We start from the raw sequence: 15,583 nt of genomic DNA on the forward strand, positions 1-15,583 counted from the left end.
AGAGTAAATAGGGAACCCCTTACAGTCTGGGCATATAGACTTTAAAGGAGCCTATTACAAGGCTGAAACTTGTTTGAGTTCTTATGGTTTACTTTAAATTTCATGCAAATGTTTATGTATCTGTATCCCTGTTACTCTAAAAATATTACTTCCCATTAGGTAAAATTGATGCTCTGGGAATACGCTTTATATTTATCCTCTGGTTCCAATAATTCTTACCACACTGAGGCATTACCTTGGGGTACTTGCATCCCAGTTTAAAAAGCACTGCTCTAGAGAAAAAGAACATTGAATGGGATAGAAAAAGTTGTGAGCTTGGACTGAGTTCACATGGCTATAGCAGGAGTTTAGGAGCTGCTGTTCAAAGAGGGAGGAAAGAAAGTATGCCATTTATTCAGGTACCCAACTGCAAGTAGAAGCTTTTATATCTCCTTTAAAATACTGGTCAGGCCCTAGCCAGTTTGGCTCAGTGGATAGAGCGTTGGCCTGCGGACTCAAGGGTCCCAGGTTTGATTCCGGTCAAGGGCATGTACCTTGGTTGTGAGCACATCCCTAGTAGAGGATGTGCAAGAGGCAACTGATCAATGTTTCTGACTATCCCTCTCCCTTCCTCTCTGTAAAAAATCAATAAAATATACATATTTTTTAAAAGACTAATACTTTAAAAAAATTTAATAAAATAAAAAAATAAAACACTGGTCAGATGATATGTGTAATCTACTTAATGTCTCAGAAGACATCTAATTAAGACAAGAAAAAGTATAGGAATTTGTATATTTCTCCCATGTCCCCACTCCATATTTTTAAATGTTTTTTTCTGGTTATAATACATTTTTTCTGGTTATAATGATCATTATAATCATTATATTCTGATCATGTTCTTATTTTAAATAGACAGTGTAAACTAATAGCTTAATAAAATTTTCTTATGAGCAGTTTTTCATTTACTCAGCTTTTCCTGTCTTAGTTAAAATCATTTGCTATCATGGATAGTCTGCATTCAGTATCCTTGTACATAAATCTTTGGTGAAATCTTCGATCACCTGTACTAGAATGTATTTCTAGACATAAAATTATAAAGTCAAAAATATGACCCAATTCTGCCCTGGCTGGTGTGGCTCAGGTGGTTCAGTGTCACCTGTACACCAAGAGGTTGCGGGTTCCATCCGGTTGGAATGAAACCAATCAGTGTTTTTACGTCTATATTTCTCTCTTTCCCTTCCTCTTTCTAAAATAAAAATACATATATGTAACCCAATTCTAAAGCCCATGATACAGATTACCAAAATGATTGTTAATTTTTTATTCATTGGCAGTCAGTATTGCACATTATTATGTTTTATTTTAAATAATTTCATAGAGAAAATATAGTACAGCATCTTTATTTGAATTTTTTTTATTTCAAGCAAAACCATATTTTTACTTGCTTTTCAGCCCATTTCTCTCTCTTGTGAATTATCAGCTCCTAGTCTTTGCCCATTTTTCTGTTGGAGTGTTTGCCTTTTTCTTATTGATTCGTTGGAATGCTTTATTTATTGAGACATTCCATTGTTTTATATATGGTAAAAATATTTTTCTCGGTTTATCGTTGGACTTTAATTTTTTAACATTTCCCTCCCTCTCTGTGTATACACTTTTATTTTTAATATATGTCATGGTTTTAAAATGTATGGTTACATAAAAAACGTATACTCAACCATGTGAAGATATTAAAAAGTAAATAGGTGAATTGTATAAAATTTATAGAAAATGAAACACCTTAGTTAGGATCTGTCCCACTATATTGACTTCTCTTTTATGTTAGCATTCTTTCAACAAATATTTATTGAGCATTGTTGAATGCTGGGATGTTGTGGTGATTAAGATACAGTTCCTGCCTTCTAGGAGGCCAACAAGTAAACAGGCAGTGTGAAAATTTCCCCACTAGACAACTGTATGGTTGCTCTTGAAAAGAGCACAGAACTCACAAAGGAGGCCTCTGGAGAGAGGGCCATCCTAAGCTACAATCTGAAGGATGAGTAGAAGTAGACAAGCAAAGAAGAGAATGAAGTTTATTCTAGACAGAGAACAACAGAGCAAAGTCTGAGAGACAAGATGGCCTGGCTTGTTGGAAATAGGACAAGAATTTCAGTATAGCAAAATTCACCTGCAGTTGAAGTACTTAATATCTGAAACTAAATGTTGTCATTTTCCAAGGAGAAAGAAAATACCTGTGATACTAGCATTGGTCGAGAGTGGAAGAAAACTACTTTCAGCTAATGACAGAAAGTCAACCTACTAGATAGGATTGCCTTTGCACCTTTAATGACATTTTCCAAGAGATCAAAACAAAAAAGTATTTATGGTACTTTGCAAAATCTAGCCTTAGTACCTAAAAAGTCTGGTGGAATTCTCAAATCTTTTATTTCAATGTTAATATTATTGCTGTGTCCTAGTTATTGAGACCTGAGGACTCCCACCAAAATCCTCATCTGACAGCTCCTTGGCCTGCTGAGGAAACTGCACAAATAAGAACCTCTCTACCTAGTAGCCTCACCTCACTCTGACATGATATGAGTCCTTAAAACCAAGCCCTTCCCCAGTTGACCAAAAGGAGAACTTAGATTGAAATTATGGTTCAGATAGTATACACATCGTGAGCTGTTACCTTGTGTGTGATTAGAATGTGCCTGACATGGGTGGGGAAGACTGAGGTAAGGTAGCCAGTGATGATTGCTGCTGTTGGCATTCGAGGTATGCTTGTCATGTAAAAGCACTGTGCCAGTCAGCTAAGCCAGATTCCTAAAGTATAACTTTTCTACTGCTCCATTTTGCAATTAAAAATAATTTTGTACCACATAAAGCTATTCTATGAAATATTTATTTGCTAGCTTAAGGCTCTCCTCAAGGTTGAAGGCACTGAAAATGCTCTTTAAACAACATATGAAGTTTTCTCTTAGGATTTTCTGTTGATGCAGTTTCTCCAGTTCCACCAAAGTGTAAACTTTGACTTGTCTGCCCTCTAGTGGATATCTGTGATTAACCAGTGTCTACTCGCTTTAGGAAAAGTAACTACTTTTTCTTGATTGGCTTTCCAAGTTTAAGCCGCTGTTTCCTTAAAGAATGTGTTATTGCTACCAAAGCAACAATTTATAGTTTTATTCCATTTTCTAAGATGGAATAAATCCATGATACCAAGACTGGGAGGAATAGCAGATCTACCTAATACACAGAAACTCATGGGATCAGGTGTAGACAGCCTGTCTTCAGCAACTTATCTTTGCAGTGTACAGCCACCCCAATGTATCAAACATATTCCTGTTCTTTCCTCTTGCTTATATCTCAGATGCCTGTCAGTCTCTGTGCCTCTTCAGATCTTTTTCTTCCTTTCAAGATCAGACTCAAAGCTGATTTGTTCCTGTAAACACTGTAAAAGTTCCCCCTGAAGTGAGTGGGATCTCAACATCACAGTATTCCTGTGAACACTAAAGGTTCCCCAGCCCAAAGCACCAGAGCCACATAACATTGAGAGAACTCAGGGTTTCAGATAACGAGTTGTGTGGCTCTGTGTCAGATACTGAGTTCTCCTTCCTCCTCATGTACTTGACTGACAGCTCTCCACCCATGGGAGAGCTACGTCTCTACCCTCCCAATTCCCAGTGGCCCTGACCTGCTGAGCTCATGCCCTGCAGAGGAGTCAGCTGACTGTGGCTAGCTTGGGCCCACAGTGCCACTCTTTTAGTAGGCTCTCAAGGAAGGAGAGACTGAATTGTTGGCTCTAGGACAGGGACCATTTTTCCTTCGCACGCCCAACCAGCGACATCCCTTCACATGTGATGTTGAGATCCCACTCACTTCAGGGGGAACCTTTCCAGCTGAGATATCCCCCTGGATTCTCAATAGCTACACGTTGGTATAGGGCTAGCCCTTTTCACATCTCCATCCTTCCTATCAGTCAAGAGCAGCTTGGCCCTTCCCTCACACACCCAGAAGAGGTAGCCACAAACTGTGGATTACTTTGTAGCTCCAAACAGGTAGCCCAGGGCTGGTCACAGAGGTGCTTTACATTGATCTGCATTTTAATCCCTCCCAAGAGGCCCCAAAATCAACACACCCAATGGCAGGATTCAGACCACATCAGAGCATGACCCAAATAGATCAAAAGTGGCACACCCAAAGGGAGACTTCTGCAGGCACCAGACCCTGCTGGAGCAAATTCCTCCTCATGGGTTTGGCCCTCATGGTTTGCCAGACCAAGACAACCTTACCGACAGATGTGCCAACAGCAATTAAGATTCAACTACAACAGGAAGGTTCACATAACCCACACAAGGGACATTCCTGGAGCACCTAACTCAGATGATCAGGGAGACTGTGCCATTGAGCCCCACAAGACATCCGTATAAGGCCATGATACCAAGACTGGGAGGAATAGCAGATCTACCTAATACACAGAAACAATTATAGAGAGGCAGCCAAAATGGAGAGACAAAGAAACATGCCCCAAATTAAGAAACAGTAGAAATTTATAGAAAAAGACCTAATTGAAATGAAGGCAAGCAATTTCCCAAATACAGAGTTCAAAACAATGTTTAAAAGGATGTTCAAAGAACCTGCAAAGTTTCTGTTGAGAAATCGGCTGATAGTCATACGGGTGCTCCTTGTAGGTAACTAACTGCTTTTCTCTTGCTGCTTTTAAGATTCTCTCTGTCTTTAACCCTTGGCATTTTCCCCCTTCATATCGCAGCAGCACCAGCCTTATATTGTAGCTGAATCCTCTGTGCCTGCCTTTTCTCCCCAGCACACTGGCTGGTCAGTAACCTACTGTAATACTATTTAGACAAAAGAGGCGTCTTGCCAATAGTTACATCAATCATTTGGGCTACAGAAAGGTACATGTGCACATTGTACCGTGAGATTGCTGTCCTTACATCTGTGTATGGCATCTTAGCCTTGAACATTCTGACTAAGATTTCCATGTTCAGAGTGGCCTTGGCCATCCAGTGTACTAACAGCAAGGCCTTCACTCTCTAATTGCAACTCTGGCATGGTTCCCACACATAGGTTATACACACTCAATTATTTTATGTGCCACTAAGAAAAAATAAATATTGCAGGCAAACTATGATTCAGTGATTTTTTTCATCACCTTGATTTATCCTAAGTTATATATGTTAGAATCAGTGAAAATATGGACCACTAACCTTTTGAGTTCATAAGAAATAAGTAGGACAAAGTGTTGAGCAAGATGCCTGACGGTTATAAATACTCAATAAGTAGTAGCCATTATGTTGATGGTAATGGTGATTTGATAATGAGTACTTTGTGAAGTGGTGCTCATTGTTTAGGTTGTTCTTTGGGGATCAGAATCATTAATAGGTCATTTTGAACTTGAAGTAGCATAAAAATATATGTAACAATAATATAACATCTTAAGTTGGTTTTTAGAGGTAATTCTTCAATTATTAGTACTTTGTTATCAATGAAATTTGTAGACTATTTTTGAAGTTGCCTTCAGGAATAACATCTATTAATATGTATCAACCTCCTGGGTTTAAGTCATTTTTTATAGAGAATTTAGTTCAAGTACACAGCATGAAAAAGGTGTTCCTACATGTAAAGCTTAGTAAAATTTCATTGTTGATATTGTGATATGAGACCTCAGGTTGTAAATTATTTTTCTCGTTTTCCTGTCTATACAGGAGGCAGACAGTGGGGAGGAGGAATGCCGGTCACAGCCCAGGAGGTATGTTTATTCACTATATCCTATAGGTTTTCTTTTTGTTGTTGTTTTTCTATTACAGTTTACATTTAATATTATCCTGTATTAGTTTTAGATGTATAGCATAGTAGTTAGACAATCATGTACTTTACAGAATGGTCGCCCCATATTTCAAGTACCTACCTGGCCCCATACATAGTTATTATTATACTGACTATATTTCCTATCCTGTAATTTACATCTCTGTGACTGTTCTGTAATTACCAATTTGTACTTCTTTATCTCTTCACCTTTTCACCCAGCCCCCCAACCCATCTGGCCTCTGTCAACTGTCAGTCTGTTCTCTGTACCTGTGAATCTATTTCTATTTCATTTATTTAGTCCTTTAGATTTCACATATGGTATTTGTCTTTGCCTGATTTATTTCACATCTATGGCCATATCCTGTAGCATTTCTGTAATTAATGTTCTTTCTCTAATTTTTCTTCAGTCTTTTCATATTAGCTTATTCTGATTTTCCAAAATGCTTAATTGGTCTCTCAAAATAGGATTGCTTTAACAATTCAGATACTGACTCAGATTTAAAATGGTAGATTGTGTTATGTTGTACAATTGAGATTAATATAATTTTGTATGTTAATTATGCCTCATTAAAAAAATAAAATGATAGATTGCTTTTTTAAAAATGCGGAAAGGCCAATGTTGGTCTAGTTTTGGCCCAAGTCTTCAGAACTATCTTGAGTAATAAAAAAGCAAACTTTCCTTACCTTTTAAGAAAATATCAACTGAAGAACATTTCAGCCTTCGGCTTTATACCTATGTTTGTCATTCATTTTGATATTTTTCATTTCCTACAGACTAGTTAATATTTCACTTTGTAAATACAAAGGTTATACTGAATAACATCCCCAGTGCTTTCAATACGATGACACTCGCTCACTCGGAATAGTGGGCATATTGTTATAAGGGTACCAGTAAAAGAAAAAAATTATGCTGCCATTAAAAGAAAAATATTATGAGACATCCAAAAAGTATATAATAACATTTATATTACTTCCTTTAAGTGTTTTTTAAAATCAACTCCCTCCACAAGAAAGAGTCCTCGCAAATTCTACATGGTCATTTAAATGTTACCAAACTTGTGTCTTCTGAACTCAATCACATGAGCCATTCTGGATGATACAGGGAAAGGGTACAATAAGCATGCTCATTGTGGAGAAGCTGGCTAAAGGAAATGCTTCCTTAAAGATGAACTACCAGGTGTTTGTTGATATATACCTCACTCTTATAAACTACAACCTAATATAAAAAGTTCCTTTTCCTTAGTAACTAAGGTTATTGGCAATATTTTTCCTGTCTTGGTTATCACAAAAATTTTGACTTAAAGCTTAACGGCTCTTAGGGAATATCTGATAGTGAAGTGTCTTTCTTTTACATAGGGTTAAAAGACAGAAACCAGAAGAAATTTTAGCTGAATGCTTACCAGAGGCATCATAATCTTATTTCCATTAGAATGAAAAAAAATTCAAAGGATTCTTAAACTTTCTAGTAGAACAAATTTAAAGATCTCTGGGTTGATATTAAACTTTACGTATTGGCTTGATATCTACAGAGATCATTGTTGTTCCAAAAAATTACATAATGATGAAGCAGTGAAGTCTATTCTATTCACAGCACTGAATTGTCAAGCCATTGAGAACCACAAAGACTCCTATTTAAAAAATTATTGCTAATAAATCATTAATATGACTAGCAGAGGGTATTTATAGGCTTCTTCTAGTCACAAGAAAAGGATTATAAGAAATAAAGAAAAAGTTAGTAACACCCATTATAAAAATCAAAATTTACTTTCCTGTTGTAATTTCTTGCATTGTGTGTTTCCCAGGTTATTTCTAACTCTAATTGCTTTAGTCTGACTTAAAGCAAAGAAACTTCTCATGAGTGTCAAATGAATGCCCCTTGTAGCTAGATGGTATGTAAGAGGTTGATTTTTGTACTAGTATACTTGGCTACTACTCTGCCATTCTCCATCACTTACCACAGAATAAACAAGCATTGAGTTAGCATCTCTTGATTGAGCATGCCTAAACTCCTCTTGTCAATTTGTGGGTTCAGTTGTGGTTTATAGTAGGGAATTGAAGAGTAAATAACATCATTAAACTAATGCCAGTTCCAAGTAATAAAGAAGATGTTGCATTAATGATCTCTTATTTTAACCAATGCCATTTATTGGAAAAGTCATAAGTTAAAAGTACTTTTAATATAATTAGACCTAATCATGATGCCTTTAAAAAACAATGAAAAGACAACCCAGAAAATAGGAGAAAATACTTGAAAATCATACACAGGGCTAAAGTCCAGAATATATAAAGCACTCTTTCAACTCAACAACAAAAGACCCAAACCTATCTTAGTCAGCTCGGGCTCTTATAACAAAATAACATAGACCTAGTGACTTAAACAACAGGCATTTATTTTTTACTGTTCTGGAGGCTGGGGAGTCTAAAATCATTGTGTCGGCAGATTCAGTTCCTGGTGAGAGCCCTCTTCCTGGCTTGCAGACAGCTGTCTTCTTGATGTGTCCTCCCATGGCTGTGAGAGGGTGCTCTGATCTCTTCCTCTTTTTTCATGGCCACTAATCCTGTTATGGGGGCCCTACTTTCATGGCATCATTTAACCTTAGTTACCTCTCAAAGGCCCCTCTGTCTTTAAATACCATCACATTGGGTGTTAGGGCTTCAATGTATGGAATTGCGGGGGGGGGGGGGGGGGGGGAGACAAACATTCAGTCTATAACATTCTACCCCTGCCCCCCCAATATATGTCCTTTTCACATACAAACTATATTGATTTCATCCCAAGAGTCCCAAAAGTCTTAACTCATTCTAGATCACTCTAAATCTCAAAGTCCAAAGTCTCATCCAATATGGGTGAGACTTGGGGAAAAATTCTTTTCCATCTATGAACCTGTGAAACCAGGTAAATTATGTACTTCAAAATACAATGGTATGACAGCCATAGAATAAACATTACCATTCCAAAAGGGAGAAATAGGTAAAAAGAAAAGCTAACAGGCCCCAAGTAAGTCCAAAATTTAGAGAGGCAAATTCCATTAGATCTTAAGGCTCAAGAATAATCCTCTTTGGTTTGATACTTTGCCTTCTGGACCTACTGGGGCAGTGATTTTTTTCAGGAGTTACTGGAGTGGTGGTATCATCCCCATGGGGCACCCTTGCACCTTTGGCTCCCTTGAAGTGCTACCCATGCTGTGTTCTATAAGGGCTGACTTACATGACATTGTTCGGGGTGGTGGTACTGCCCTTTGAAACCAAGGTAGAGGCAACCTTGTCCCTTGAACCCCAGTCCTGTGGTGGGAGTAGCAGCCCTGATGATCTCTGAAACTGCCTTTGGGGTCCTTATTCCTTTTTCTTGAAGAGTAATGTATGTTCATACTTCCTTCATTTTGAATCATTTTCTTTATTTTCTTCAGTCTCAGCTGGCAGTATTTCTGCTGGTATAATCCCAATCCTGGCTTCTGTTTAGATGGCCGATTGGTTCACAGCCAAATTAATCTCCTTACAAATAGTTGGCTACCATACACTTCATGTTCACTTCAGAACATGCTCTATTGTTTTGCAATATGGACAAGCTGAAAATTTTCCAAATCTTTAAGTTCTTTTTTGCTTCACAATTCCTTCTTCAATTCATTTCTCTCTTCTTGAATTTTACTAATAAGGAAGAAGGAACTAGAATGCTCCTTCAACACTTTGCTTAGAAATTTTCTGAGCTGAATATCCAGTTCCATCTCTTACAAACTATACTTTCCACAAAATATTAGAACACAAATACCACTCAGCCAAGTTCTTTGCTGCTTTATAACAAGGGTTGCCTTTCCTCCATGCCTGTAACATAGTCCTCATTTCTGTATGAGACCTCATCAGAATGACTTTCACTGTCCATATTTCTGCCAACATTCTATTCATGATTATTATGTACTCTAAGAACTTGGAGGGCTTTTTCTCCAGCTCTCCTCTTTTCTTTCTGAGTTCTCATAAGAATTGCCTTTTAACACTTCCTTCATGGCAATCTCAGCTTTTTCTAGCACACATTTCGAAACTTTTCCGGCCTCTACCCCATTATCCAGTTCCAAAGCCCCTCCACATTCTCAGGTATTCATTATAGTAGCACCCTACTTCTCAGTACCAAAATCTGTATTCGTCAGGGTATCCCAGAGAAACAGAATCAATAAGAAATATATAGGTAGATTTGTTTTAAGGAATTGGCTCACACATTATGGAAGCTGAGAAGTTTCAAGGTTTGCCGTTTGGAGACCCAGGAGAGCTGATGGTGAAACTTCCAGTCTAAGTCTTAAGTCAGGAGAAGACAAATGCCCTAGCTCAAAGATAGTCAGGCAGAGAGAGTGAATTCTTTCTTACCTACCCACATTGGAGAGGGTAATCTGTTTTACTCAATCTACTGTTTCAAATATGAATCTTATCCAAAATCCCCCTCAGATACATAATGTTTAACCAAATATCTGGGCATCCTTAAGCCCAGCCAACCATAAAATTAACCATAACACAACCTCAATTTTAAAATGAGCAAAGAGCCCACCCGGTGTGGCTCAGGGTTGAGCGTACACCTATGAACCAGGAGGTCCCAGTTCGATTCCCAGGCAGGGCACATACCCAGGTTGCAGGTTTGATCTCCAGTAGGGGACATGCAGAAGGCAGCCGATCAATGATTCTCATCTATCTCTCCTTCTCCCTTCCTCTCTAAAATCAATAAAAATATTTTTTAAAAATCGGCAAAGAACTTGAACAGACAAGTTCAAGTTTTTGCTTCAAAAAAAGTAAACAAATGGCCAATAAGCATATGAAAAGGTATTCAACATCACTAATCATTAGGGAAATGCAAATAAAAACTACAGGATACCACCTCACATCATTAGGATGTCCACTACCAAAAAACAAACAAAATAATAAGTGTTGTTGAGGATGCGAAGAATTTAAACCCTTGTGCACTATTGATAGGAATGTGAAATGATTACAGAATGGTGAGTCTTCAGAAAATTAACAATAGAATTACCATATGATCCAGCAATTCCACTTCTCGGTATTTACAAAAAAGAATTAAAAGCCGGGTCTTCAGAAATTTGTATACTCATGTTCATTGCTGCACTACTCACAACAGCCAAGTTCTTCACCTTTCAAAATATGAGGACAGTAACTGTGTCTTTTATCTCAGTATCCACAGCAATTAGCATGTAGTTAGCACTCAGTAAATGTTTGTGGAATGAATAAATGAGAATAAAATAATGTTGACATATCTACTAGAAATGATAGTTTTATTAGAAATGAATCAGGGCATGTCTTTGTGTAAGATATAGTTTCACCATAGTATTGTTACTAATTCGTTCAATTTGTGGAAAAATCTCTCCTCCAGATCTGTCTCTGATACCTCATCAAGTTTTCTTTATCTTTGTTTATTTTTTACTTTTGAGATATGATTTCATTTAATTCCAGCCTATTTGATGAAATAACTTGTTCATGGATTTAAATATAATGACAATAAATGCACTATATTGTCCATCTTTTGGCTGTGAAAAGAAGACAAATGTACTTCTCCCTCAGTACATGTTCTAGTTAAAGAATATATTAACCTAGAGAATATTTTACTTCCAAAACTGAAACTCTATACCCATTAAGTAATCATTCCTGAACCTCTCCTTAACCCAGCTCCTGGCAACCAACATTCTATTTTCATCTCTGAGAATTTGATTACTGTAGGTACCTCATATAAGTGGACTCATACAATATTTGTCTTTTTGTGACTGGCTTATTTGACTTAGCATAAGGTTCATTCATGTTGTTGCATATATCATAATGTTTTCCTTTTTAAGACTGAATAATATTCTATTGTAAGCATATGCCACATTTTGTTTATCCATTCATCTGTTAATGGACATGTGTGTTGCTGCTACCTTTTGGCTATTGTGAATAATGTAGCAACAAACATGGTTGTACAAATTTCTTGTAACCTTGATTTTAATTGGGTATATACCCAGAATTATGGGTCATATGGTAATTCTTTTTTTTTTTTTTTTTAATTATTTGAGTACCCACCATACTGGACCATTTTACACTACCACCAGTAGTGCACAAGGGTTTCAATTTCTTCATATCCTCAACAGCACTTGTTATTTTCTGTTTTTTGGATAGTGGACATACTAATCATTGTGTGGTGGTAACTCGCTGTACTTTAATATTTTTAGAAAGTGGAAAAGAAGAAAAGTCCATTGTAAATAGGAGTGTATATCCTCCTCCTATATAATAAAAGGCTAATATGCAAATCGACTGAATGGCAGAATGGTCGCTGTGACACACACTGACCACCAGGGGGCAGACGCTTAATGCAGGAGCTGCCCCCTGGTTGTCAATGTGCTTCCATAGGGGGAGCGCCGCTCAGCCAGAAGCTGGGCTCATGGCTGGTGAGTGTAGCAGTGGTGGCGGGAGCCTCTCCTGTCAGTTAAATATTCCCCCGACGGCTTCTGGACTATGAGAGGGCGCAGGCCGGGCTGAGAGACTTTCCCCCAAGTGCACAAATTTCATGCACCAGGCCTCTAGTATATATATATATATAATATTACATATGTTTGGTTTACAAAAGTAGAGTTTTCCATGTATTAAAAACTGGTTGTAATTATCACACCAAACTGAACAACTTTTGCTATTGGCCCTTTTGAAATCTAAATCTCCACCTTCAAATCTCCAAAAACTTTCAAGCTGTTTACAAACATTTGGGTATGGCCACAAGGAGGTGTAGTGAGCTGTCCTCTCGTCCTAGACTTCTGCCACTGTATGGAGTAACCCCTTTAAATTGATAAGTGCAAATTTATAAAAGCACTTTTCCTAGCCACTTGACAGAAATAAGAATTTTCATTTCACTGAAGTACTCTTTGTTTCTGAAGAATGTGTTTACAGATTCTCTTATGTTTATCTGGCATGTTTGGCTTCTAGTAGCATAAAAGGTATTCTTAAATCTGATTTGAAAAGTAAATTTAATTATTGCAGCCCTAATGAAATTAGGTATATCTTTTAAAGCTAGGTAAATAATTTTATGTTTTTCCCCCAGATGTTGTTGTTCATGGTATAAACAAACAAACAAAAAGTAAAAATACATTTCCCTTCAGTTCTTGACTTTGCCAAACTAAGTTTTGGAAAAATTGTTTTCATATATTATAAAAGTCCAAAGATTAATAAAGTAACAAATATCTATCACTGTTAGCAGAGGATTCTGAGAAGATGGTGGGATAGGAAGCATCAAGAGTCTATCTCCCTATTTAGAGAACAGTTGTACTGGCAGAATCTGTCCGATGAACTATTTTGGAACTCTCGACTCTGTTGAGGGCTTTCAACTTTCAGGGGAAGGCTTGGAAGGTAAATTGTGGTCACTTTCAGCCCTTAGCAGATACCCATACTTCATCCTCAGCCCATGGCAAGCAACTGCGTCTATGTTCCCGAGCACCTTGCACACAGCTTGTGGAAGACAGAGAGAGTAAGAAGGACCCTGTCTTCTATATATCAGGGATCTGTACTCTGGTAGCTGATTGCTGCTTCTGATCACAGAGGTGCCAACAAAGAGACAGGCAGCCTTTGTTGCAACTCCCCCAGTGTTGCAAAATCCTCTTCCTCTAGCTACAGTGACATCAGCAATTTAAAGCGCCATCACTTTTTTCCTTCATTTTTTGCGATTTTTCCCCTTTCAGGAGCCAGACATTAAAGATTAGGACATTCAAAATCAACTACATGTGAGGGAATAATTAGAAAGTGACCATGCATGTTCAGGGAAAGTTTCAGAAACTACCTGAGAAGACACATAAGTTTACACCTCAGTCTGATCCATGGTAAAGAGACATTCTACAACAATTAAAAATAAACAAACAAACAAAAACCAATAACAATAACAAAAGAAGTAGTAAACCCTGGAAAAGATGGAAAATCTAATTTCCAGTTATCACATTATTAGATTCAAATGTCCAAAGTTCAACAAAAATATCACAAGTCATACAAAAAAAAATAACAAACTGGAAAGTATGATACATTCAAAGGAAAAAAAAATTAAACAACAGTTTTCCCTGAAAAAGACCTAATGAGAGCTATACTATATAAAGACTTTAAAAACAATTGTTTAAGGATGTTCAAAAACTAAAGGAAGATGTGGAGGAAGTCAAGAAAATGACATGTGCGCCTAGCCGGTTTGGCTCAGTGGATAGAGCGTCAGCCTGCGGACTCAAGGGTCCCAGGTTCAATTCTGGTCAAAGGCATGTACCTTGGTTGCAGGCATATCCCCCGTAGGGAGTGTGAAGGAGGCAGCTGATCGATGTTTCTAAATGTCTATCCCTCTCCCTTTCTCTCTGTAAAAAAATCAATAAAATATATTTTTTTAAAAAGAAAATGACATGTGAACAAAATGGAAATATTACTAAAGAGAAAACCTAAAAAGAAACCAAGAAAAACTTCTAGAACTGAAAAGTATAATAACTAAAATGAAAAATTGCCTAGATGGATTCAAAGGCAGATTTGAGCAGACAGGAGAAAGGATCATCAAACTTGAAGGTAGGACAGTGGAAATGATCAAGTCTGAAGAACAGAAAGAAAAAAAAGACTGGAGAAAAGCAAACAGAGCCTGAAGGACCTGTGGAACACCATTAAGAGGACCAACATACACATTATAGGAGTCCCAGAAGAAGGAGAGAGAAAGGGAGAGACTATTTGAAGAAATAATGACTAAAAACTTTCCAAATTTGCTGAAAGACATGAATATAAATATCTAAGAAGTTTAGTGATTCCACGTAAGATGAATTTGATTCCACACTGAGACACATTATAATCAAACTTTAAAAAAACAAAGAATCTTTTTTTAAGTTGTCTTTATTGTTAAAATTAAGAAAGAATCTTAAAAGCAGCAAGAAAGAAGCAAATGGTCATACACAAGGGATCCTCAATAGTGACTATTACCTGAAAATCCTTCTTTGCTTGGCTCTTTATGAACATAGCCCTCTATTAAAACAGTTTGCGATTGATGGTGAATCCTTTGAGCCAAAGACTGTGCAATAGGGCATGCCTCCTAGAAGTAGTATTTTTCTCATGTTCTATAAAGAAGGTCTTGAGACCTATTCAACTCAGATCCTATAAATCCAAAATATTGGAGGAATAGCATACTCCATCGGTCTATCATCTTATATGACTGATCAACTCATTGGTTGCCTTGACCCACTGGGGCTGGGATCAAATCTGCAACTCAGGTGCATTCCCTTGACCGGGAATCAGTGTGCAGGCCAATGCTCTAACCACTGAGAAAAAAACGGCCAGGGCAAGGGCTATCACTTTTTGCTAAGACCACCACTAGACTCTTCCTCCCTATTGGCCTTCAACCCTCACGGCCAGGAGGGCAGCAAGGCTCCAAGTGATCTGGGCAGAAAATTGCCAAGCTACTGCTGGAAGGAGTCTGTAGAGGCAAATGTGTAGATTTTACTAACTGGAGCCTGATCCTAGAAGCTGCGCATGAACCAAAGCACACTGAGCCTATTGTCTTCCCCTTACCATAGAGTTTTTGAGGCATTTGAAGAGCTTTTTCCAGATTATGTTTAAAATTAAAATCAAAGCCATGTTGTGAAGAACTCAAGGGCAGAGATAGAGTACTGGTGACTTGTGTTGGCATTGGCTTACCAAACTTAGCAAGACCATCTAGTGATATTGTCTCAGGATAAAGCCCTACAAAAACAATGTAGCCATGGAAACCCGGGGAATGAGTTAGTTAGAAGGCATACATCCAGGACACGAGGGTCTCTACATTAAGGATTTTCCATCAACATCAACA

At 37.6% G+C, this 15,583-nt stretch overlaps 1 protein-coding gene across 3 annotated transcripts in view; it reads left to right on the plus strand.

Annotated features, from left to right (window-relative positions):
• Positions 1–15,583, plus strand: part of SSH2 (slingshot protein phosphatase 2) — a 216,444-nt gene that overhangs the window by 85,545 nt on the left and 115,316 nt on the right. For all 3 annotated transcript variants that reach the window (XM_070394824.1, XM_070394823.1, XM_070394826.1), the window contains one exon: positions 5,682–5,725. In XM_070394824.1, coding sequence (XP_070250925.1) covers positions 5,682–5,725 — 44 coding nt within the window. The remainder of the gene's footprint in view (positions 1–5,681; positions 5,726–15,583) is intronic.

Source organism: Myotis yumanensis, unplaced genomic scaffold (assembly GCF_028538775.1).
Source record: "Myotis yumanensis isolate MYYU_CA2020_CCGP unplaced genomic scaffold, mMyoYum1.0.hap1 SCAF_16, whole genome shotgun sequence".
NCBI lineage: Eukaryota > Metazoa > Chordata > Mammalia > Chiroptera > Vespertilionidae > Myotis > Myotis yumanensis.